Here is a 25592-nt window from a genome sequence, read left to right as displayed (position 1 = left end):
CATACATTATGGAGTTCATCTTTACCCCTTTAGGGATCCAAAAAGGGCCGACAATCTCTCTCTCCATGATTCCAGCCCAAAACATTACTCCACCTCCTCCTTGTTGGCGCCGTAGCCGTGTTTGCATGGGGTGTCCATCAACCAGCCATCCTCCACTCCATCCATCTGGACCATCGAGCATTCCACGGCACTCATCCGTGAACAAAACAGTTTTGAAGTCAGTCTTCATGTATTGTTTGGCCCACTGGAGCAGTTTCTGCTTGTGTGCAGTGGATAGAGGAGGTCGACAGGATGGCTTACGCACAGCAGCAAACCTCGGAAGGACCCTGCATCTTGTTGTTCGGGGGACGTTGGAGGCACCAGCAGCTTCAAAAGCTTGTCTGCTGCTATGACAAGGCTTTTTTGCCGCTGCTCTATTAACCTGACGTACTTGCCTGTAGGAAAGAGTCCTCAATTTGCCCTTATCAGCACGCACACGTGTGTACTGTGAATCAGCTACATACTTCTTGATTGTGCGATGATCAGGATGAAGTGTCTTGGCAATGTTGATTGTGGTCATGCCTTGACTTAAACACTCCACAATTTGTTGCTTCTCAGCAGCCGACACATCCTTTTTCTTTCCCATTTTGGCAGAAAATGTAGGCTGCTTAATAATGTGGAACAGCCTTCTTAAGTAGTCTTGCCTTTCATTGGACACACCTGCCAAACTATCTAGCACAGGTGTCTGAAATTGCTTACAGTGATATAAAGAGCCCTGACACACATCACCATCAATGAGTTTAACTGACAAACAAAAAATTTCTTACCTTATCACTCCTAAACACTTTTTGGATAATAATTTGGAACACAGTGTAGGTCAGGGCGTTCCGGACGCGGAGATACCAAATATGTGTACTTTTATTGTTTTTATTGTTTTGTTTTTTATAATAATATTTATTGATGGGTACATTATATTTTTATTTTTGGTGGATTATTTTTTTTATTTTTTTTTAATATTTTTGCAATTTTTTTTTTCACTTTATGACAGTTTTTACACTTTTTTACTTTGTCCCACTATGGGACTTTCACTTTTTTTTCTCTGATCGCCTGCATGGCACAGGAATGCAGCACCATCCCTGTGCCATGCAGGCAGTCAGCGCTGGACAGGGAGAAGATAGTTTGGAGATGCACTGCGCATGTCCAAAAAATCTTCCTGCTGTCTGGTGACCCGGATGTTGTCATGACGACATCGGGTCGTCATGGCAACATCCTGGAAGCCACGGCAGACAGCGCTGGAGGCCGGAAGAGGAGGTGAGTATCGGCGATCACCTCCCCTTGCCACCGCAATGCTGCGATCGACTGCGATTGACTTCGATTGCAGCATTGCGGGGTTAATGTGCCGGGAGCGGTGCGGGACCGCTCCCTGCACATAGCACCGGGTGTCAGCTGTGACAATCAGCTGACACCCGGCGGCGATCGTGCCCGCACAGCCTGTGTGCGGGCGAAATCACCAGGGCGTATAAATACGTATCTGGTCCATAAGTCCCAGGGCACAGATACGTACTAATACGCCCTATGTCGTAAAGGGGTTAAAGGCATAGTAATCTTAGTTTATGTAAACTTTTGACTTTGCAGTATGTAATAAAAATGCCTTAAAACATTCCCTCTCTCTTATTTTTCTGGCATTTGGCAAATATTAAAAATTATGGTAATCCTAATTGACCTAAAATGGGAAAGGTTTATTCTGATTTCATGTAAGATATTGAGAAAAACATGCATATGTGTCTTTTTATATAGTGCATGTAAACTTCTGGTTTCAACTGTATACAGTACAGACCAAAAGTTTGGACACACCTTCTCATTTAAAGATTTTTCTGTATTTTCATGACTATGAAAATTGTACATTCACACTGAAGGCATCAAAACTATGAATTAACACATGTGGAATTATATACTTAACAAAAAAGTGTGAAACAACTGAAAATATGTCTTATATTCTAGGTTCTTCAAAGTAGCCACCTTTTGCTTTGATGACTGCTTTGCACACTCTTGGCATTCTCTTGATGAGCTTCAAGAGGTAGTCACCGGAAATGGTTTTCTCTTCACAGGTGTGCCCTGTCAGGTTTAATAAGTGGGATTTCTTGCCTTATAAATAGGGGTTGGGACCATCAGTTGTGTTGTGCAGAAGTCAGGTGGATACACAGCTGATAGTCCTACTGAATAGACTGTTAGAATTTGTATTATGGCAAGAAAAAAGCAGATAAGTAAAGAAAAACGAGTGGCCATCATTACTTTAAGAAATTTGCTTCCTCCCCTGCCCAGAAGATGTGGTATGATCAGACCATGTCCCTATACGGTCAGACACAGCCATTACACAGTACACAGCAGGGCCACATTTATAAGATTATCTCAGCACAGGAATATTATTTTCATCACATCCAATTGTGGAAATTATTTTTATTACAATATTTATTAATTAAAATGTACTTTGCTCATTAGAAACCCCCTTTTAGAGGTCGCTAGGCCATGATAAAGCAAATCTCTAGGCAAAATAAATATTGTATACATTGAGTGTAAAGCAACTTTATTTTAAGACTTCTTTCAGTTATATAAGAAAACATCATGTAATAATCAAGTAGGCAATAACTAGTCTCTGCAGTTAGCTTGCTTATTTTCTTCCTGAAGTATGTAGTCCTTAAGCTCTATGGCTTTCTTCTCCAGTTGTAGTAGCTCATTGGCTTTTTCTTCATTCGCTTTGTTCAGATCATCAATCTTCTCTTCTAAATCTATAACAAAAACAAGTCAGAGCCACATTGTGAAGCTGATAATAATACTGGTAATATTTGAAAGCTCACTTATACCTTCTAAATAATGGTAACAAGCCTGGAGTAACAGGGGTTTTAATATTAGGGATGATTAATCCTAAGGAAAATGAGGTTCTTAAAAATTCTGTATATCAATATTACCTTAAAACAAACCAATATATGCAATGTAAAGCACAAAGCAGTTAAATAAATAAATCACACTGACTACATCCAGTACTTAAGTACTTAGAAAATAATCTCTTGGGCTCTTAATGAGCTGGATGATATTTAACATCACACATAAATATTGATTTAAACTAATTTCAAAATTAAATCCCCTGATGTCAAATAAACACTGTGTAAGACGGGTTTAATAAATGTGCACATTGATAACAATTAGCCTAAAGGGAACCTGTCACGTTGTACATACAGTCCGATCTGTGGACAGCAGGGTATATAGAAGAAGTTGAGTCTAATGGTATATACAGTGTAGGATGTTTGTGGCCGAGCCAAGTGAAAGATGAAGCAACGTGGTAGCTGAAAACTACCCGAGCCAGCCTTTAAATGCCTATGGTGATGATGGCAGAGATGTTTCGCCTGGTATTAGAGTACCTTGATGTGGACGAGTGTAGAGTGAGCGGGCCATAGCAGAAGGAAGCAAGACTTGGTGCTGGAGCCGGGACAGATTAGTAACACTAATAAGAGAACTACAGAAAGCTGAATTCAATTTACCACAAATGGAACACATTCACATTTTCTTGAGTTCATAGATAGCCAAGTGCATCCAATATGCCATTATACTTTACCTTCTTCCAGTGCCAGCTTCAATATCTAGAGGATTTATATTTAAGTGTTTTAAGCTGCTGCTTTGTACTGACAAGGCAAATAAATGGTCATTAAAAAAAAAGTAGCAAGTCAGGCCTCTTACCACGAGCCTCTGATGCCACAAAACTTTCCTTATTTTTCTTAAATGGAAACTTCCATGTTAAAAATGGTATCTGATCTGCAGGTGGAGTGTTATAGAACAGGATGAGCTGATCAGAGTCCCTAAAATGTCTTGTTAATGGGCTATTAGTCTGCATGTTGAAGTGAATTCCTTTGTTGGTTGCTTTGTTTGCCTTGTGCAGTGTTATTCACAATGCTGTAGGTGTGGTGTTATTATGATCACTGTATAACCATTTATGATAATTTCCCACACTGAATTAAATGAAGGAAATCCGCAATAAAAATGCACATAAATATATATGGCAGATCTCAACACAAATTTAATAGTATTTGCAAACATTGCTCAATAGTTAAAATGCCTTTTGACAAAATTCCAGTTTTTGTATATTGTATAAAAAGATTTTAGAGGATTATATCATGGAGCATAGGTGAGAAAGTAGGACAGCTACAAATTTGTTTCGAGTAGGCTTTACTCCAAAACAAAACCTCTGAAAAGAGGAATTAGGAGGCCTCCAGGAGCCACAGGACTACTCTAAAACAATAGATTCTCTTTACGGCAAATGGGATAAAGTAGAACGGGAAGGGACAACTTCCTGAGTATTTCAGAGATTTGCAAATGGTAAAAAACATTTAAGAGATGTTTTAAGGCTGCGTGCCCACGTTGCGGATTACAAGCGTTTTTGCTGCGGATTTTCCGCAGCGGAAACGCTTGTTAAACGCTAGGTAATCCGCACCCCATGGTCCCCAAGGGGATTCCGCATGTTCTATGCACATGCTGCGGATTTTTCCGCAGCGTTTATGCTGCGTACAAAAATCCTCAGCATGTCATTTAATTTTGCGGAAGCGCAGCGGAACTCCCGCCATTGACTTGCATTGAGACGCACAGAAACCGCGACTGTACATTTTTACAAGCGGCTTCTATGCGTCTCTATGTGCGGATGGTACCCAGTTCTGGAGGAGAGGAGACTCTCATACAGACCTGGGTACCATTGTACCTGTAAAAAAAGAATAAAATAACAAATACATTTTATACTCTCCTTTCCGAAGGCTTCTCTTTGAATGCCAGCAGCGCTGAAGGACCTTCGGTGACGTCACAGTCATGTGACCGCAGGCCCTTCACCGCTCTGTCTCGCGATATGCCGGCAGCCGGGAACCAGCCAGGAAGCAGCGCTGCAGCACACGCCGGGGCCTCGGGGGTGAGTATAGCTTTATTTGTTTTAATTTTTACGGTTCACACTGTATAAATCCATGCTGTTTGCATGGATTTATACAGTGTGACCTAGTTGTCAAGCACTTTCCAAGTGATGCTATCGCCTGGAAAGCGCTTGTCAATCTGCATGCAGAAACGCATGTGAATCCGCATGTGGATCCGCATGTATTCTGCAGGAAAAACGCATGCACAATCTGCATGCGTTTTTTTCTGCCAGGGAGATGCAGAAATGCTGCAGAAATTTTCTGCTTCATTTCTGCATCGTGGGCACATAGCCTAAGACAACATATGAAATAGTCTCAGACCAAATATAGCATTTTTATATTCAAAATTCAGGCACTGTATATTTTTGTAATGTTAGAGCTTATATACATAATAAAAATGTTTGCACAGCCTCATACACTTGTAGTTCTTATGGGTTAGTATGATGCATGCATAAAACGCCAATCTTCACTGGTATTGTCCCAAAATTATTATGACAAACTGTGCAACAAGACTATAGGAAAGCCTGATTCTCTGCTTCAGTGACTGCAAACCTTGTCTGTAGAAGGGAGCAAGGAAGAATGAGGTAGTTATAGGCACAATCTAAGGATAAAACCTGCTGCAACCTGCAAAACTCCAGACTTAATTATAGTACTTAGAAAATTGTTGAAGAGTTGATGACATGGAGTACAATAAATTAGTTTTCAGAAATCCTATTTGGTAGAAAGATGTGCTCATACATTACAGTTCAGGGTGATTTAAATTTAGTAAAAAAAAGCATTTAGGCATTTCCTACAGGAGAATAGGTCTCTTAAATCTCCTATATTGAATAACACCATTCAAAGAGAATCTAATGTTCACTTAAAACCAGCATTTCTAGGGTTGCAGACTAAGCAATTCCATTGTTTGAAGAAAGCATAAAAAGTTTGTCTCAGATGTACAAATTTAAGCAGGGTCTGTTATGTCTTCCAATATCCTTTATTCTTGTAGCAGCAACATATTCTGCAGCACGTCTGCAGTAATCTCATCATCTATACAGTAAAGGCTAAAAACTGTTTATATATGACACTTGTTGCTGCCCAAACACACAATGAATGATTCATATTTGTTTCCATCACTAATAATTATAGCCAGGATTTATCATAAGCAATAGATGGCTAAAACTGGGAATCAGCTCTCATTCTGCAAAGTATTAAAACAAGCCAAGATTTAAATTAGTTAGGAAATATGTGTAATAATAAAGCAGTGTAATGCATTACCAACCTTAAATAATAATCACCTTAGGTATGGGACTGAATAAACACTATATAGATGCACTATGCTATAATTATGTAGCTATAACTACAGGTGCATCTCACAAAATTAGAATATCATCAAAAGGTTAATTTATTTCAGTTCTTCAATACAAAAAGTGAAACTCATATATTATATAGAGTCATTACAAACAGAGTGATCTATTTCAAGTGTGTATTCCTGTTAATGTTGATGATTATGGCTTACAGCCAATGAAAACACAAAAGTCATTATCTCAGTAAATTAAAACAATTAACAAAAAACACCTGCAAAGGCTTCCTAAGCATTTAAAAAGGTCCTCTGTTTCAGTAGGCTCCACAATCATGGGGAAGACTGGTGATTTGACAGATATCCAGAAAGCAGTCATTGACACACTCCACAAGGTCCCAGAGTTCCAATTTTCAATTGGAAATCAAGGTCCCAGAGTCTAGAGGAAGAGTGGAGAGGCATACAATCCAAGCTGCTTGAGGTCTAGTGTGAAGTTTCCACAATCAGTGATGGCTTGGGGAGCCATGTCATCTGCTGGTGTAGGTCCACTGTGTTTTATCAAGACCAAAGTCAGTGCAGCCGTCTACCAGGAAATTTTGCATTTCATTTGGAAATCAAGGTCCCAGAGTCTGGAGGAAGATGAGAGGCACACCATCCAAGCTGCTTGAGGTCTAGTGTGAAGTTTTCACAATCAGTGATGGTTTGGGGAGCCATGTCATCTGCTGCTGTAGAATCTATGGGGCATTGTCAAGAGGAAGATAAGAGACACCAGACCCAACAATGCAGACGAGATGAAGGCTGTTATCAAAGCAACCTGGGCTTCCATAACACCTCAGCAGTGCCACAGGCTGATCGCCTCCATGCCACGCCGCATTGATGCAGTAATTGATGCAAAAGGAGCCCCGACCAAGTATTGAGTGCATTTACTGAACATACATTTCAGTAGGCCAACATTTCGGATTTTAAAAACATTTTTCAAGCTGTTGTTATAAAGTATTCTAATTTACCGAGATAATGACTTTTGTGTTTTCATTGGCTGTAAGCCATAATCATCAACATTAACAGAAATAAACACTTCAAATAGATCACTCTGTTTGTAATGACTATATATAATATACGAGTTTCACTTTTTGAATTGAAGAACTGAAATAAATTAACTTTTTGATGATATTCTAATTTAGTGAGATGCACCTGTATATATATATATATATATATATATATATATATATATATATATATATATATATATATATACAGTTATATGAAAAAGTTTGGGCACCCCTATTAATCATAAGCTTAATGTTTTATAAAAATTGGTGTTTTTGCAACAGCTATTTCAGTTTGATATATGTAATAACTGTTGGACACAGTAATGTTTCTGCCTTGAAAAGAGGTTTATTGTACTAACAGAAAATGTGCAATCTGCATTCAAACAAAATTTGACAGGTGCATAAGTATGGGCACCCTTATCATTTTCTTGTTTTAAATACTCCTACCTACTTTTTACTGACGTACTAAAGCACTTTTTTGGTTTTGTAACCTCATTGAGCTTTGAACTTCATAGCCAGGTGTATGCAATCATGAGAAAAGCTACTTAAAGTGGCCACTTGCAAGTTGTTCTCCTGTTTGAATCTCCTCTGAAGAGTGGCATCATGGGCTCCTCAAAACAACTGTCAAATGATCTGAAAACAAAGATTATTCAACATAGTTGTTCAGGGGAAGGATACAAAAAGCTGTCTCAGAGATTTAACCTGTCAGTTTCCACTGTGAGGAACATAGTAAGGAAATGGAAGAACACAGGGACAGTTCTTGTTAAGGCCAGAAGTGGCAGGCCAAGAAAAACATCAGAAAGGCAGAGAAGAAGAATGGTGAGATCAGTCAAGGACAATCCTCAGACCACCTCCAGTGAGCTGCAGCATCAACTTGCTGCAGATGGTGTCACTGTGCATCGGTCAACTGTACAACGCACTTTGCACAAGGAGAAGCTGTATGGGAGAGTGATGCGAAAGAAGCCGTTTCTGCTAGCACGCCACAAACAGAGTCGGCTGAGGTATGCAAAAGCACATTTGGAGAAGCCAATTTCTTTTTGGAAGAAGGTCCTGTGGACTGATGAAACCAAGATTGAGTTGTTTGGTCATACAAAAAGGCGTTATGCATGGTGGCAAAAAAACACAGCATTCCAAGAAAAACACTTGCTACCCGCAGTAAAATTTGGTGGAGGTTCCATCATGCTTTGGGGCTGTGTGGCCAATGCCGGCACCAGGAATCTTGTTAAAGTTGAGGGACGCATGGATTCCACTCAGTATCAACAGATTCTTGACAATAATGTTCAAAAATCAGTGATAAAGTTGAAGTTACGCAGGGGATGGATCTTTCAGCAAGACAATGATCCAAAACACCGCTCCAAATCTACTCAGGCATTCATGCAGAGGAGCAATTACAATGTTCTGGAATGGCCATCCCAGACCTGAATATCATTGAACATCTGTGGGATCATTTGAAGAGGGCTGTCCATGCTCGGCGACCATCAAACTTAACTGAACTGGAATTGTTTTGTAAAGAGGAATGGTCAAAAATACCTTCATCCAGGATCCAGGAAATAATTAAAAGCTACAGGAAGCGACTAGAGGCTGTTATTTTTGCAAAAGGAGGATCTACTAAATATTAATGTCACTTTTCTGGTGAGGTGCCCATACTTATGCACCTGTCAAATTTTGTTTGAATGCAGATTGCACATTTTCTGTTAGTACAATAAACCTCATTTCAAGGCAGAAACATTACTGTGTCCAACAGTTATTACATATGTCAAACTGAAATAGCTGTTGCAAAAACACCAATTTTTATAAAACATTAAGCTTAAGATTAATAGGGGTGCCCAAACTTTTTCATATAACTGTATATATATATATAAATAAAAATATACATACAGTACAGACCAAAAGTTTGGACACACCTTCTCATTTAAAGTTTTTTCTGTATTTTCATGACTATGAAAACTGTACATTCACACTGAAGGCATCAAAACTATGAATTAACACATGTGGAATTATATACTTAACAAAAAAGTGTGAAACAACTGAAAATATGTCTTATATTCTAGGTTCTTCAAAGTAGCCACCTTTTGCTTTGACCACTGCTTTGCACACTCTTGGCATTCTCTTGATGAGCTTCAAGAGGTAGTCTCCGGAAATGGTCTTCCAACAATGTTGAAGGAGTTCCCAGAGATGCTTAGCACTTGTTGGCCCTTTTTCCTTCACTCTGCGGTCCAGCTCACCCCAAACCATCTTGATTGGGCTAAGGTCTGGTGACTGTGGAGGCCAGGTCATCTGGCATAGCACCCCATCACTCTCCCTCTTGGTCAAATAGCCCTTACACAGCCTGGAGGTGTGTTTGGGGTCATTGTCCTGTTGAAAAATAAATGATGGTCCAACTAAACGCAAACCAGATGGAATAGCATGCCGCTGCAAGATGCTGTGGTAGCCATGCTGGTTCAGTATGCCTTCAATTTTGAATAAATCCCCAACAGTGTCACCAGCAAAGCACCCCCACACCATCACACCTCCTCCTCCATGCTTCACGGTGGGAACCAGGCATGTAGAGTCCATCCGTTCACCTTTTCTGCTTCGCACAAAGACAATGTGGTTGGAACAAAAGATCTCAAATTTGGACTCATCAGACCAAATCACAGATTTCCACTGGTCTAATTTCCATTCCTTATGTTCTTTAGCCCAAACAAGTCTCTTCTGCTTGTTGCCTGTCCTTAGCAGTGGTTTCCTAGCAGCTATTTTACCATGAAGGCCTGCTGCACAAAGTCTCCTCTTAACAGTTGTTGAAGAGATGTGTCTGCTGCTAGAACTCTGTGTGGCATTGACCTGGTCTCTAATCTGAGCTGCTGTTAACCTGCGATTTCTGAGGCGGGTGACTCGGATAAACTTATCCTCAGAAGCAGAGGTGACTCTTGGTCTTCCTTTACTGGGGCGGTCCTCATGTGAGCCAGTTTCTTTGTAGTGCTTGATGGTTTTTGCAACAGCACTTGGGGACCCTTTCAAAGTTTTCCCAATTTTTCGGACTGACTGACCTTCATTTCATAAAGTAATGATGGCCACTCATTTTTCTTTACTTAGCTGCTTTTTTCTTGCCATAATACAAATTCTAACAGTCTATTCAGTAGGACTATCAGCTGTGTATCCACCAGACTTCTGCACAACATAACTGATGGTCCTAACCCCATTTATAAGGCAAGAAATCCCACTTATTAAACCTGACAGGGCACACCTGTGAAGTGAAAACCATTTCCGGTGACTACCTCTTGAAGCTCATCAAGAGAATGCCAAGAGTGTGCAAAGCAATCATGAAAGGAAAAAGGTGGCTACTTTGAAGAACCTAGAATATAAGACATATTTTCAGTTGTTTCACACTTTTTTGTTAAGTATATAATTCCACATGTGTTAATTCATTGTTTTGATGCTTTCAGTGTGAATGTACAATTTTCATAGTCATGAAAATCCAGAAAAATCTTTAAATGAGAAGGTGTGTCCAAACTTTTGGTCTGTACTGTATATATATATATATGTGTGTGTGTGTGTGTGTGTGTGTGTTGTGACAAAGTCACTGCCAAAGTACTGGAGGGGAGATATGTAGCACTAAGATTAATATCTGCAGAAAATATACATAGGGAGAAAGGTTCCAGCACACGAGCGGGCTAATCAGCCATCTTAGTGCTAGGGCGATTAAAAACCTGGAGAAAGGGAGGAACTCAGAGGATAAAATCACAGCCTTTTAGAGCATTTGTGTGGGGAGGTCCTGGAGGCACAAGCTCTGGAGCTGTGGTGTTCATGTTAAGGAGAGCTAAACCTTGGGTTGTTTTTGTTCCTGAAGCGGGCGGTTACCCGTAGCAACAAGGACTGTGCCATACGTTATGTTATTTTCCTGTTAGACCAGGAGGGCCATGTTTGTTTTGCTAACAATGCTGTGGCTTATGCATTGCGCTTAATAAAACACAGATTTACAGAGACAGTGTTCCTGTGTACCTCTGTGTGCAACCAAGTGAGCCGATCTATCACAGTGTATATATGTGTGTGTGTGTGTGTGTGTATATATATATATATATATATATATATATATATATATATACACTGCTCAAAAAAATAAAGGGAACACTTAAACAACAGAATATAACTCCAAGTAAATCAAACTTCTGTGAAATCAAACTGTCCACTTAAGAAGCAACACTGATTGACAATGAATTTCACATGCTGTTGTGAAAATGGAATAAACAATAGATGGACATTATTGGCAATTATCAAGACACCCTTAATAAAGGAGTGTTTCTGCAGGTGGGGACCACAGACCACAGTACCAATGCTTTCTGGCTGATGTTTTGGTCACTTTTGAATGTTGGTTGTGCTTTCACACTTGTGGCAGCATGAGACGGACTCTACAACCCACAGAAGTTGCTCAGGTAGTGCAGCTCATCCAGGATGGCACATCAATGCAAGCTGTGGCAAAAAGGTTTGCTGTGTCTGTCAGCATAGTGTCCAGAGGCTGGAGTCGCTACCAGGAGACAGGCCAGAACACCATGAGACAAGGAGGGGGCCGTAAGAGGGCAACAACCCAGCAGCAGGACCGCTACCTCCGCCTTTGTGCAAGGAGGAACAGGAGGAGCACTGCCAGAGCCCTGCAAAATGACATCCAACAGGTCACAAATGTGCATGTGTCTGCACAAACAGTTAGAAACCGACTCCATGAGGGTGGTATGAGGGCCCGACATCCACAGATGAGGATTGTGCTCACAGCCCAACACCGTGCAGGACACTTGGAATTGGCCAAAGAACACCAGGATTGGCAAAGACACCACTGGCGCCCTATGCTCTTCACAGATGAAAGCAGGTTAACACTGACCACATGTGACAGACATGACAGAGTCTGGAGACGCCATGGAGAGAGATCTGCTGCCTGCAACATCCTTCAGCATGACCGGTTTGGCAGTGGGTCAGTAATGGTGGGGGGTGGCATTTCTTTGTAGGGCCGCACAGCCCTCCATGTGCTTGCCAGAGGTAGCCTGACTGCCATTAGGTACCGAGATGAGATCCTCAGACCCCTTGTGAGACTATTTGCTGGTGCGGTTGGCCCTGGGTTCCTCCTAATGTAGGATAATGCCAGACCTCATGTGGCTGGAGTGTGTCAGCAGTTCCTGCAAGATGAAAGCATTGAAGCTATGGACTGGCCCGCCCGTTCCCCAGAACTGAATCCGATTGAGCACATCTGGGACATCATGTCTCGCTCCATCCACCACAGACTGTCCAGGAGTTGGCGGATGCTTTAGTCCAGGTCTGGGAGGAGATTCCACAGGAGACCATCCACAACCTCATCAGGACCATGCCCAGGCATTGTAGAGAGGTCATACAGGCACGTGGAGGTCGTACACAATACTGAGCCTCATTTGACTTGTTTTAAGGACATTATATCAAAGTTGGATCAGTCTGTAGTGTGTTTTTCCACTTTAATTTTGGGGGTGACTCCACATCAAGGCCTCCATTGGTTAATAAATTTGATTTCCATTGATGATTTTTGTGTGATTTTGTTGTCAGCACATTCAAATTTGTACAGAACAAAGTATTCAATGAGAATATTTCATTCATTCTGATCTAGGATATGTTATTTGAGTGTTCGATTTATTTTTTTGAGCAGTGTATATATATATACAGTACAGACCAAAAGTTTGGACACACCTTCTCATTTAAAGATTTTTCTGTATTTTCATGCCTATGAAAATTGTACATTCACACTGAAGACATCAAAACTATGAATTAACACATGTGGAATTATATACTTAATAAAAAAGTGTGAAACAACTGAAAATATGTCTTATATTCTAGGTTCTTCAAAGTAGCCACCTTATGCTTTGATGACTGCTTTGCACACTCTTGGCATTTTCTTGATGATCTTCAAGAGGTAGTCACCGGAAATGGTCTTCCAACAATCTTGAAGGAGTTCCCAGAGATGCTTAGCACTTGTTGGCCCTTTTGCCTTCACTCTGCGGTCAAGCTCACCCCAAACCATCTCGTTTGGGTTCAGGTCTGGTGACTGTGGAGGCCAGGTCATCTGGCGTAGCACCCCATCACTCTCCCCCTTGGTCAAATAGCCCTTACACAGCCTGGAGGTGTGTTTGGGGTCATTGTCCTGTTGATAAATAAATGATGGTCCAACTAAACGCAAACCGGATGGAATAGCATGCTGCTGCAAGATGCTGTGGTAGCCATGCTGGTTCAGTATGCCTTCAATTTTGAATAAATCCCCAACAATGTCACCAGCAAAGCACCCCCACACCATCACACCTCCTCCTCCATGCTTCACGGTGGGAACCAGGCATGTAGAGTCCATCCGTTCACCTTTTCTGCGTCGCACAAAGACACGGTGGTTGGAACCAAAGATCTCAAATTTGGACTCATCAGACCAAAGCACAGATTTCCACTGGTCTAATATCCATTCCTTGTGTTCTTTAGCCCAAACAAGTCTCTTCTGCTTGTTGCCTGTCCTTAGCAGTGGTTTCCTAGCAGCTATTCTACCATGAAGGCCTGCTGCACAAAGTCTCCTCTTAACAGTTGTTGAAGAGATGTGTCTGCTGCTAGACCTCTGTGTGGCATTGACCTGGTCACTAATCTGAGCTGCTGTTAACCTGCGATTTCTGAGGCTGGTGACTCGGATAAACTTATCCTCAGAAGCAGAGGTGACTCTTGGTCTTCCTTTCCTGGGGCGGTCCTCATGTGAGCCAGTTTCTTTGTAGCGCTTGATGGTTTTTGCAACTGCACTTGGGGACACTTTCAAAGTTTTCCCAATTTTTTGGACTGACTGACCTTCATTTCTTAAAGCAATGATGGCCACTCGTTTTTCCTTACTTTCGTTGCTTTTTTCTTGCCATAATGCAAATTCTAACAGTCTATTAAGTAGGACTATCAGCTGTGTATCCACGAGACTTCTGCACAACACAACTGATGGTCCCAACCCCATTTATAAGGCAAGAAATCCCACTTATTAAACCTGACAGGGCACACCTGTGAAGTGAAAACTATTTCCGGTGACTACCTCTTGAAGCTCATCAAGAGAATGCCAAGAGTGTGCAAACCAGTCATCAAAGCAAAAGTGGCTACTTTGAAGAACCTAGAATATAAGACATATTTTCAGTTGTTTCACACTTTTTTGTTAAGTATATAATTCCACATGTGTTAATTCATAGTTTTGATGCCTTCAGTGTGAATGTACAATTTTCATAGTCATGAAAATACAGAAAAATCTTTAAATGAGAAGGTATGTCCAAACTTTTGGTCTGTACTGTATATATATTATTATTATTATTACTTATTATAGCGCCATTTATTCCATGGCGTTTTACATGTGAAAAAGGGGGTATACATAGCAAAAACACTTACAATAATCTTAAAGAAACAAGTCAGCGACTGGTACAGGAGGAGAGAGGACCGAAACATCTTATATATTCTGGAATTTCTGTGAACAGTAAAATTATCAATTCACTTTGAATGAAGAGCAAGTGCAAAGTTTTTCTAATACTGTCCTTTCAAGGGCATCTTTCTCAGACAGTCAAATTTCGCTAAAAACAATGCTTCTGTAGGATTCTGGCAGAAAAACTAATGATTAAAATATACACCAGACAGTGAAGGAAATAATTATTTGATCCCTTGCTGTGTTTGTAAGCTTGCCCACTGACAAAAACATGAACAGTCTATAATTTTAAGGGTAGGTTAATTTTAACATTGAGAGATAGAATATCCAAAAAAAATCAAGAAAATCACGTTGTATAAATTAGATAAATGTATTTGCATTTTGCAGTGAGAAATAAGTATTTGATTCCTCTGGCGAACAACACTTAATACTTGATGGCAAAACCCTTGTTGGGAAGCACAGCAGTCAGACGTTTTTTGTAGCTGATGATGAGGTTTGCGCACGTCAGGAGGAATTTTGGTCCACTCCTCTTTGCAGATCATCTCTAAATCATTAAGATTTTGAGGCTGTCGCTTGGCAACTTGGAGCTTCAACTCCCTCCATAAGTTTTCTATGGGATTAAGGTCTGGAGACTGGCTAGGCCACTCCATGACCTTAATGTGCTTCTTTTTGAGCCACTCCTTTGTTGCCTTGGCTGTATGTTTTGGGTCATTGTCTTGCTGAAAGACACAGCCACGACCCATTTTTAATGTCCTAGCGGAGGGAAGGAGGTTTTCATACAGGATTTTACGGTACATGGCTCCATCCATTCTCCCATTGATGCGGTGAAATAGTCCTGTGCCCTTAGCAGAGAAACACCCCCAAAACATAATGTTTCCACCATGCAGGTGTTCATTGGCAAACTTCAGACAGGTTGGCACATGTGCCTTCTTGAGCGGGGGGACCTTGGTGGGCACTGCAGGATTTTAACCCCTTTACCCCGGAGGGTGGTTTGCACGTTAATGACCGGGCCAATTTTTACAATTTTGACCACTGTCACTTTATGAGGTAATTACTCTGGAACGCTTCAATGGATCCCCCTGATTCTGAGATTGCTTTTTCGCAACATATTGTACTTCATGATTTTGGTAAAATTTCTTCTATATCACTTGCGTATATTTGTGAAAAAAAACGGAAATTTGGTGAAAATTTTGAAAATTTGAATTTTTATGCCCTTAAATTAGAGAGATATGTCACACAAAATAGTTAATCAATAACATTTCCCACATGTGTACTTTACATCAGCACAATTTTGTAACCAAATTTTTTTTTTATTAGGAAGCTATAAGGGTTAAAAGATGACCAGTGATTTCTAATTTTTCCAACAAAATTTACAAAATCATTTTTTTAGGGACCACATCACATTTGAAGTCACTTTGCGGGGTCTTTATGACAGAAAATACCCAAAAGTGACACCATTCTAAAAACTTCACCCATCAAGGTGCTCAAAACCACACTCAAGAACTTTATTAACCCTTCAGGTGCTTCACAGGAATTTTTGGAATGTGGAAGAAAAAAATTAACATTTAACTTTTTTCACAAAAATGTTACTTTAGACTCAATTTTATTTTCGCACGGGTAACAGGAAAAAATGGACTCCAAAATTTGTTGTGCAATTCCTCCTGATCACGCTGATACCCCATATGTGGGGGAAAACCACTGTTTTGGCGCACGGCAGGGCTCGGAAGAGAAGGAGCGGCATTTGACTTTTTGAGTGTAAAATTTGCTTGAATAATTAGCGGACGCCATGTTGTGTTTGGAGAGCCCCTGATGTGCCTAAACAGTGGAAACCTCCCACAAGTGACACCATTTTGGAAACTAGACCCCTCAGGGAACTTATTTAGATGTGTGGTAAGCACCTTGAACCCCCAGGTGCTTCACAGAAGTTTAGAACATTGAGCTGTAAAAATAAAATTTTCACATTTTTGCAACAAAAATGTTTTTCAGCCTCCAATTTTGCATTTTCATGAGGGTAACAGGAGAAATTGCACTATGCAATTTGTTATGCAATTCCTCCTGAGCACGCAGATGCCCCATATGTGGGGGAAAACCACTGTTTGGGCGCACAGCAGAGCTCGGAAGAGAAGGAGCACCATTTGACTTTTTGAATGTAAAATTTGCTTGAATAATTAGTGGATATGCCCCTGACGTGCCTAAACAGTGAAAAACCCCCACAAGTGACACCATTTTGGAAACTAAATCCCTCAGGGAACTTATCTAGATGTGTGGTGAGCACCCTAAACCCCCAAGTGCTTTACAGAAGTTTATAACATGGAGCTGTGAAAATAAAAAAATCTAACTTTTTACACAAAAATTATGTTTTAGCCCCAAATTTTTTATTTTTACAAGGGTAAGAGAAGAAAATGGACCCCAAAAACTGTTGTGCAATTTCTCCTGAGTACGCCAATACCCCATATGTGGGGAAAATACAGTGTTTGGGCGCACGGCAGAATTCAGAAGGGAAGGAGCACTACGTGACTTTTTGAACGCAAAATTGGCTGGAATTGAGAGCGGACGCCATGTCGCGTTTGGAGAGCCCCTGATGTGCCTAAATAGTGGAAACCCCCCATAAGTGACCCCATTTTGGAAAATACACCCCTCAAGGATTTTATCAAGGGGTATAGTGAACATTTTGAACCCAGAGGTACGACTCAGAATTTGATAACATTAGGTCATCATATTGAATGAGTTGTCATTAGTCTTGATAGCAAGTGCTCGCTACTTGAGTTTGCATCGGGTACTCGGGTATGCACCATGTATCACGCGTGCTTGAGTGACATGCTCGAGTTCCCGCTCGCATGTTTCATGGTTATTAGACACCCAAAAAAAAACATGCGGGGATTGCTTGTGCACGGTAGGCAATCCCCGCAAGGTTTTTTTGGCCTGGAAGTATATGGGGCGGAGACTCGAGCATGTCACTCGAGCACCCGCGATATTCAGTGCATACCCGAGCACCCGATGCAAACTCAAGTAGCGAGTACTTGCGCTCAACACTAGTCGCCATATCGTCATCTTTTTTTTTTTTTACTTTTGAAACAAATCCCAACCCTAACCCCAACCCTAATACAACCCCAACCCTAACCCTAGCCCAACCCTAGCCCAACCCTAACCCTAGCCCAACCCTAACCCTAGCCCAACCCTAACCCCAACCCTAACCCTAGCCCAACCCTAACCCTAGCCCAAAACCAAACCCCAACCCTAACCCTACCCCAACCCTAACCCTAGCCCAACCCTAACCCAACCCTAACCCCAACCCCAACCCTAACACAACCCTAACCCTAGAGTTTATTTTTTACGCCGTTCCTCGTGCGGTATAAGTGATTAGACGATTTTATTCTTCGGGTCGGTGCGATTACAGCGATACCAGAATCATATCGGGTTTTTATGATTGACAGCTGTCACACATTAAAAGACACATTTTTTTTGTAAAATCTAGTTATTGCATCGCCATATTTTGAGAGCTATAATTTTTCCATATTTTGGCCAACAGAGTCATATGATGGCTTGTGTTTTGCGGGATAAGTTGACGTTTTTATTGGTGCCATTTTCAGGCACGTTACAGTTTTTGATCGCTTTCTATTCCGATTTTTAGGAGGCAGTATAAAAAAAAAAAACAGCAATTCCGGAATTGTTTTTTTTTTATGCTGTTCCACATGTGGTAAAATTGATAAGGTAGCTTTATTTTTCGGGTCAGTACGTTTACTGCGATACCACATTTATATCGTTTTTCTATGTTTTGCCGCTTTTACACAATAAAAGCTATTTTATAGAAAAAAATATTTTTTTGCATCGCTTTATTCTGAGAGCTATAACTTTTTTATTTTTCAGCTGATGGAGCTGTATGGTGGCTTGTTTTTGCGGGACAAGATGACGTTTTCAGCGGTACCATTTTTATTTATATTCGTCTTTTTGATCCCGTGTTATTCCATTTTTTGTTTGGCTGTATGATGATAAAGCATTGTTTTTTGCTTTTTTTTTTTTTTTTTTTACCGAGTTCACTAAAAGGGTTAACTAGTGGGACAGTTTTATTGGTCAGGTCAAGTACTAAATATGTGTACTTTTATTGTTTTGTTTTTTTTCCATAATAATAATTATTGATGGGTAAATTATGTTTTTATTTTTGGTGGATTATTTTTTTTATTTATTTTTTTATATTTTTACAAATTTGTTTTTATTTTTTTTATTTTTTTAACACTTTTTGGACTTTAGTCTATGGGACTTTCACTTTTTTTATTCTGATCGCCTGTATAGAACAGGAATGCAGCACCATCCCTGTGATATACAGGCTGTCAGTGCTGCAGATGCAGAAGATACTTTGGCCATGCACTGCGCATGACCAAAATATCTTCCTGCTGTCTAGTGACCTGGATGTTGTCATGACGACATCGGGTCATCATGGCAACATCCGGGAAGCAGCGGCAGATAGCGCTGGAGCCCGGTAGAGGAGGTGAATATTGCGATCACCTCCCCTTGCCACCGCAGGGCTGCGATCGACTTCGGCACGGCCATGTCTGAAGTGCCGGCAATTAAGCAGCAGCGCCGGCAGTCCTGTGGAGATGCGGAGAGAGCGGCCGGGCCCCAATGGTGAGTGAGCCCCCCTGATGGTCCAGGGCCCACTTTCCCGGGTACGCCAGGTGGGTGCTGACGCCAGCTCAAAGGCCCCATAGCAGTTGTGTGGCCTGCCACCATTGGTGGTACACCACTGCTAAGGGGGTACCACTACAGTACAGGGCATAATTTTTGTGCAGGGAGCTTTAGAGAGACATATTTATTGTTTAAGGGCCAGTAAATGGCCATTTTAACCCCTTAATGACCGCATTAAAATGATGGTTATTAAGGAGCCTTATTCCCTAATTGCCGTTTTAAAATAGCAAACAGGAATAAGAGAATAGCGCCACCCCACTGCCCAAATTCTTGCTGGTGACAGCTGTACATAACATCTGACACCCTGCAGTAACGACTCCGGATGGTTTTGTAACCAATCGGGGCAGATTAACCCCTTAAATACCGTCATCAATCGCGACAGCAGTATGTAAGTAGTTAAAAGGGAGTTAAAAGACCCCCTTTGACAAGATCGATCCTCGCATTCATATTCTCAGGTGCCGATCCTTACCCTGGTACCCTGAGGTCATCTGATGACCCCGGGGTATGGTGGCTTGTGCTATACGGCTCATACCCATCACCATTAAAAAAAAAAAAAAAGGTCTGATGTTGTTCCTGAAAAGTCAGACACGTGTCATGTGTTTTTCATGCGAGTACCATGCGATTTTTCTCAAATAGCTTCCGAATTACATCCAAGTGACATGCAACTTCAGTCCGTATGCAATGTGATATTAAAATTAGCTTCTACATGGAGAATTAATCTGTCATTTAAAGATAGTTTTCAAAGGAAATATTCTTCTAAACATAGAAAGAAAGAAATATTGGAGTGAGATGTATAATTAGTGCTTTGCGTGTGTAGCTTACTGTACTTGTATTTTAGGTTATTAAAATGGGGGACCCCCCAAAAAAAGACGTGGGGTCTCCTATATAATTTATAACCAGCAAAGGCTAGGCAGACAGCTGCGGGCTGATATTAATAGGCTAGGAAGGGGCCATAGATATTGGCCCCCTCCTAGACTAAGAACATCAGTTCTCAGCCGCCGCAGAAAATTCTGGCGCTTAGCCTCCTCTCTTTCCACTTGACCTGGTGAATTGGCAAGTGGGTTAATAGGGTTGGGGTTTATGTCAGCTTTGTATTGGCAGCTGACATCAAGCTCAGGGGTTAGTAATGGAGAGGCGTCTATAAGACACCATCCATTACTAACTCCATAGTCAAATTGTAAATAAAAAAAACGCAGAATAAAGTCCTTTATTTGAAATAATGACACACTTCTTTATTGAAATAAAACAACAACATTTTACTCACCTTTACGCCTAATCCACTGAAGCCCATGTCCTCAGTAAAAGAATAAAAATAATGAACCAACATAATCCTCAACTCTCCGACATGAAGATAATCCTACGATGCCCATGTCCCCTGTAATAGACAAAAATTAATAAACAACCATATCCCTCACCTGTCCGATGTGAAGATAATCCAGTTGTCCCGCAAGGAGCCTAGCCGGTTATATCTACTGTAGTTGCCAGGCTGAATGCTGGTATGATGCTAGCGTTCAGCCTGGCAGCCAGCAGAGACACTGAGATGTGTGTGCTAGCGCAGCTCAGTGCCTCGTGGTGACATGAGAAAGTTGAGCGGAGTTCAGAGTCAATGAACTCGGTTCACCTTAATGACGTCAGTGCGAGCATCGTGGGAAGCTTCTCCATGGGAAACATGACTCACTGACAGGTTTCAGGCACTGCAGTACACGAGAACTATCATACATGAGTCCAACGATCAAAGTAAAAAATATTCATGTCCTCCAGTGGAACAGAGTGAAAAATTAACAAAAGTTAAAGAAAATATGTAAAAAAAAAATGTGTACACAAATCACAAAAAGCCGATTTGCCACTAAAAACACAGCCTTTTTGGTATAACAAAAATAAACAAAAAAAATACATATAATTATGTGTCCAGAACGACCTGATGTATGATGGACACACAAAAAAATGTAATAAAAAGCGCTCAAAAAGTCAAAAATAAAATAAAAAAATAGTATATGAAAGCACCAAACCATCCTGAAAAAACAAGCACTAATATGGCTCATTCAGCAAAATAAAAGGTTACAGCTCTCAGAATATGGGGATGAAATAACTATATTTTTTTATAGAAAAGCATTTTTACTGTGTGACAGCAGCAAAACATTAAAAACCCAATATAAATCTAGTATTGCTGTAATCTTACCGACCCATAGAATAAAGCCTCCTTATCACTTATATCGCATGTTGAACTGTGCAAAAATAGAAACAAAATTTGTGAAAGCGCTACTTGTGTAAATCTGTAGCTCTTGTTTAAATACCAAATGGTGCACTGCTCATCTGGGGAGGTTGTGCACAACACTGGAGAGGGCGTATGAGTCCTCTAGAGACGGCTACATCTCCAACCGCTGGTTCTTAGGCGAATATTGCTGAAACTGGAATGAACATTTGGAACGGACACTGCCAGCAGATGAAGGATGAAATAAGCAGATGAAATAAGAACTATTCTTGTACTGTTATCTATTTGATCATTCTGCCTCCCAAAAATCGGAATAAGGCTCGGCTCACATTTATCCTGCGCTCTCTGCTGAGCGCTTACACCGGGGCTTCTGTGTAAATTGTTACAGATCCGGATGGTGGAACCTCTGTGCTGCAGTGCAAGGAGGGACCCAGAGGGGTGTAACTAAGTATCAACTCAGACCGACCTAGGTCGTACGGTGGCTAACGACTCCGTGACCAGGGAGGGACCGAGCAAAGGGACCAGGTGCTACTCTGGGGACGACCTTGTAAGAGAGCAGGTGACTCCCACGGGTCAGATGGCTGGGACTGACCGATACAGCAGATGGGCACAGCAGGCAACAGGCGGGAGCCTCTAGGTAGGCTGTCAGGTGGTCACGGCAAGTGACGGGAAGGAGCCTCCAGGTAGGCTGACAGGTGGTCACGGCAAGTGACGGGCAGGAGCCTGAAGGTAGGCTGACAGGTGGTCACGGCAGGTGACAGGCAGGAGCCTCTAGGTAGGCTGTCAGATGGTCATGGCAAGTGACGGGAAGGAGCCTCTAGGTAGGCTGTCAGGTGGTCACGGCAAGTGACGGGAAGGAGCCTCTAGGTAGGCTGTCAGGTGGTCACGGCAAGTGACGGGCAGGAGCCTCCAGGTAGGCAGACAGGTGGTCATGGCAAGTGACGGGCAGGAGCCTCCAGGTAGGCAGACAGGTGGTCACGGCAAGTGACGGGCAGGTAGCAATAAGGGGCCTCCAGTTAGGCACGGCAGGTAACAGGCAGGTGCTTCGAGGTAAGCAGGCAGGCAAAGCCCATAGACAGACTGGCGGACTGAATGGAAGACAGACTGTCGGGCTGGAGAGTAGTCAGGTTGGCGGGCTGGACTGATAGTCAGGCTGGCGAGCAGGACTAGTAGTCAGGCTAGCAGCGGGACCTGAGGGCTGAAGCAGAGGTAAGTACACTGTGCATCAACTATTGCTCGGGCACCTCCATATTGGAGGAGGTGCTTTAAATATGGGAGGACCTCCGGCAATTGGCCGGGGACTCCTTAAGGCGGCGCGCTCGGCCCCTTAAAGAGGGAGGGAGCGCGTGCGCCCTAAGCATAGTGCCCGGGAAGCTGCGCGCGCCGGCAGAGCAGGAAGAGGAGCGCTGGGGGACGCCGGACAGGGAGCGCGGTGGTGAGAGGGACGGCGTCTCTGCCTGGCAGGGGGCAGAGACGCCGATGCTACATAAATCTGTGTAAATCATCAAAACCGCGATTCAAACAAAACCCCTAATGGAACCACTCTCTTATGAGGCAGATGGAGACACTTTGGACTCTAGTCTCTGTTCCAGCAATCTCCCATCATTTTAGGCATCTTTTTAGCACAGAATTGTAAACGACCAAAGTTCTGTGCATGCCTAAAAAGATGGATCTCACCAGAACAGAGACCAGACTGAGTCCAAAGTGTAGCATCGGCGTCTCTGCCCCGTTCTAGGCAGAGACGCCGTCCCTCTCACCTCCTCGCTCCTGGCGCGGCGTCCTCCAGCGCTGCTCTCCCCGCTGCTTCCGGCACGCGCTCCTTCCCCGGCAGTGTGCTTAGGGCGCGCGCGCGCTCCCCCTCTCTTAAAGGGACCGCGCGCGCCGTCCTAAGGAGTCCCCGGCCAATTGCCGGAGGACCTCCCATATAAAAGGCACCTCCTCCAAAATGGAGGTGCCCGAGCAATGTTGTAGCACTGTTCACTACTCTGCTTCAGCCCTCAGGTCCCGTTGCCAGTTACCTGCCAGATTCCTGCCAGTCTGCTGTCTATTTCCTGCCTGATATCCTGCTACCTGCCTGCTAGCCTGAGGTCCGACGGTCTGCCTTACTACTCCTGTCAGTCTGTCTAAGGATCAGCTTGCCCGCTCACCTGGGAGCGCACATCAACTACCTGCCTGCTTGCCTGAGGTCCGACGGTCTGCCTTTCAACTCTTGTCAGTCTGTCTATGGACCAGCTTGCCCGCTCACCTGGGAGCGCACATCTGCTACCTGCCTGCTAGCCTACCTGGAGGCTCCGCCGTCACGTGCTGTGACCACCTGCCTGTCCAGTGACTCCTGCCCACTCACCTGGGAGCGCTCATCTGCTGCCTGTCTGCTAGCCTACCTGGAGGCTCCGCCGTCACATGCTGTGACCACCCGCCTGTCCAGAGACTTCTGCCCGCTCACCTGGGAGCTCACGTCTACCATCAGCCGCCAGGTCGTACCAACCCTTTACCCAGAGACTGCCCCGGTCACTTGCCGTGACCATCTGCCCGTTCACCCAGAGACTGCCCCGGTCACTTGCCGTGACCTCCTGCCCGTTCTTCTAGAGACTGTCCCGGTCACCTGCTGTGACTGCCTGCCTGGTCGCCACCCGCTCCCTTACAAGGACCGCCCCCTTGTATAGTAGCTCAGAGGTTCCGCCTCCCAGACCCGTTACACAAAGTATCTCCATCTGCCTCACTGCAGTGAGTGGTTCTGTCAGGGGTTTCATCTGAATCACATTTTTGAGAGATTTACATGGTAACCCCAAGGTAAGTGATCAGAACACAAGAATGTGATCCCAGCCTTATACTGGAAGTGATCAAAAAATGTTATGTATCCCAAAATGTTACCAAAAAAACCACTAACGTATCCCGCACAAAACCAACCCCCACTCAAGTCTGTCATCTGTCACTGGAAATATAGGGGATCCCACATTACTGGTAGAACAAAGACTCTGGAAAATTGACATGGCACCCATCTCAAATAAAATCCAGTGAATTCTGGGCTCCCAAATCCAAATGCCCCCCTCCTTCTGAGCCCCACTGTGCCTAAACCTCAGAAAGCAGCCATATGTTTGGCATTATTGTAGTGGGGAGAGCCCGATTAATAATTCATGAGGAGTGTGTGTCTCCAGAAGCACAAGCTGGGAATGATGTATGGGGGTGCTACAATATATGGGGCAATACACTGTGTGGGGGCACAATGTATGGGCACTAAACTGGAATATTTGCAATTCACCAGAATAAAGCCTGACATGGATGTAACAAATTAGTCACTGCAGCCATAGATGAATTTATATAGAGATGGAATTTCTACAATGGGGTCACTTTGTTTTTTTCTGCTCTTCTGGAACCTAATGGCTCTGTTAATGTCACCCACAAAATATTCTAGCAAAATCTATGCTCCAAAAGACAAATAGCTCTCCTGCCTTCTCAGCCTGAACGTGTGGCCTAATGGTAGCTTACGATGACATATAGAGCATCACCGCGTTCTGGAGAAATTGTGGGGTTCAGTATCACCTATTAACCCTTATGTAACTGACAAATTTGCAGCAAATAAAAAAAATAAATTTATACCACTAAAATGTTATATTTACACGTCCCAATGTTATAAAATTCTGTGAGGCACCTGTGGGTTAAAAATACCCACTACCCACCCCCCAGGTGAATTCCTTGAGGGGTCCATTTTGTCTTATTCCACCTCATATAAATTATAAATTTGGTGCTAAAACAGTATTTTAGTGGAAAAAAAATGTAACTTTTTGCTTTCACATCTAAATGTTATAAAGTTTTGTGCATCACCTGTAGGTTAAAAATGCTCAGTGCAGGGGTCTAGATTCTAAAATGGGGTCACTTTTGGGGGGTTTCTGCTGTTTTAGGATGTCATGGTGTCATCAAATGCGACATAGCATTCACAATCTATTCTTGACAAATTTACACTCAAAAAAATCAAATGGCGCTCTTGCTTTTCTGAGCCCTGCCATGTGCCCAAACAGCAGTTTTTTAATATATATGG

The 25592-nt window shown here is 42.5% G+C and overlaps 1 protein-coding gene across 1 annotated transcript in view; it reads right to left on the bottom strand.

Annotated features, from left to right (window-relative positions):
- Nucleotides 1-2625: 2625 nt before the first annotated feature.
- Nucleotides 2626-25592, bottom strand: part of LOC141167251 (laminin subunit beta-4-like) — a 409239-nt gene continuing 386272 nt past the window's right edge. The window contains exon 47 of the mRNA XM_073654690.1: nucleotides 2626-2765. Coding sequence (XP_073510791.1) covers nucleotides 2626-2765 — 140 coding nt within the window. The remainder of the gene's footprint in view (nucleotides 2766-25592) is intronic.

Source organism: Phyllobates terribilis, unplaced genomic scaffold (genome assembly GCF_046119375.1).
Source record: "Phyllobates terribilis strain yellow unplaced genomic scaffold, ASM4611937v1 Scaffold_11__3_contigs__length_659146591, whole genome shotgun sequence".
NCBI lineage: Eukaryota > Metazoa > Chordata > Amphibia > Anura > Dendrobatidae > Phyllobates > Phyllobates terribilis.
The sequence above is the reverse complement of the archived record's forward strand: the minus strand, read 5'-3'. Positions and strand labels throughout refer to the sequence as shown.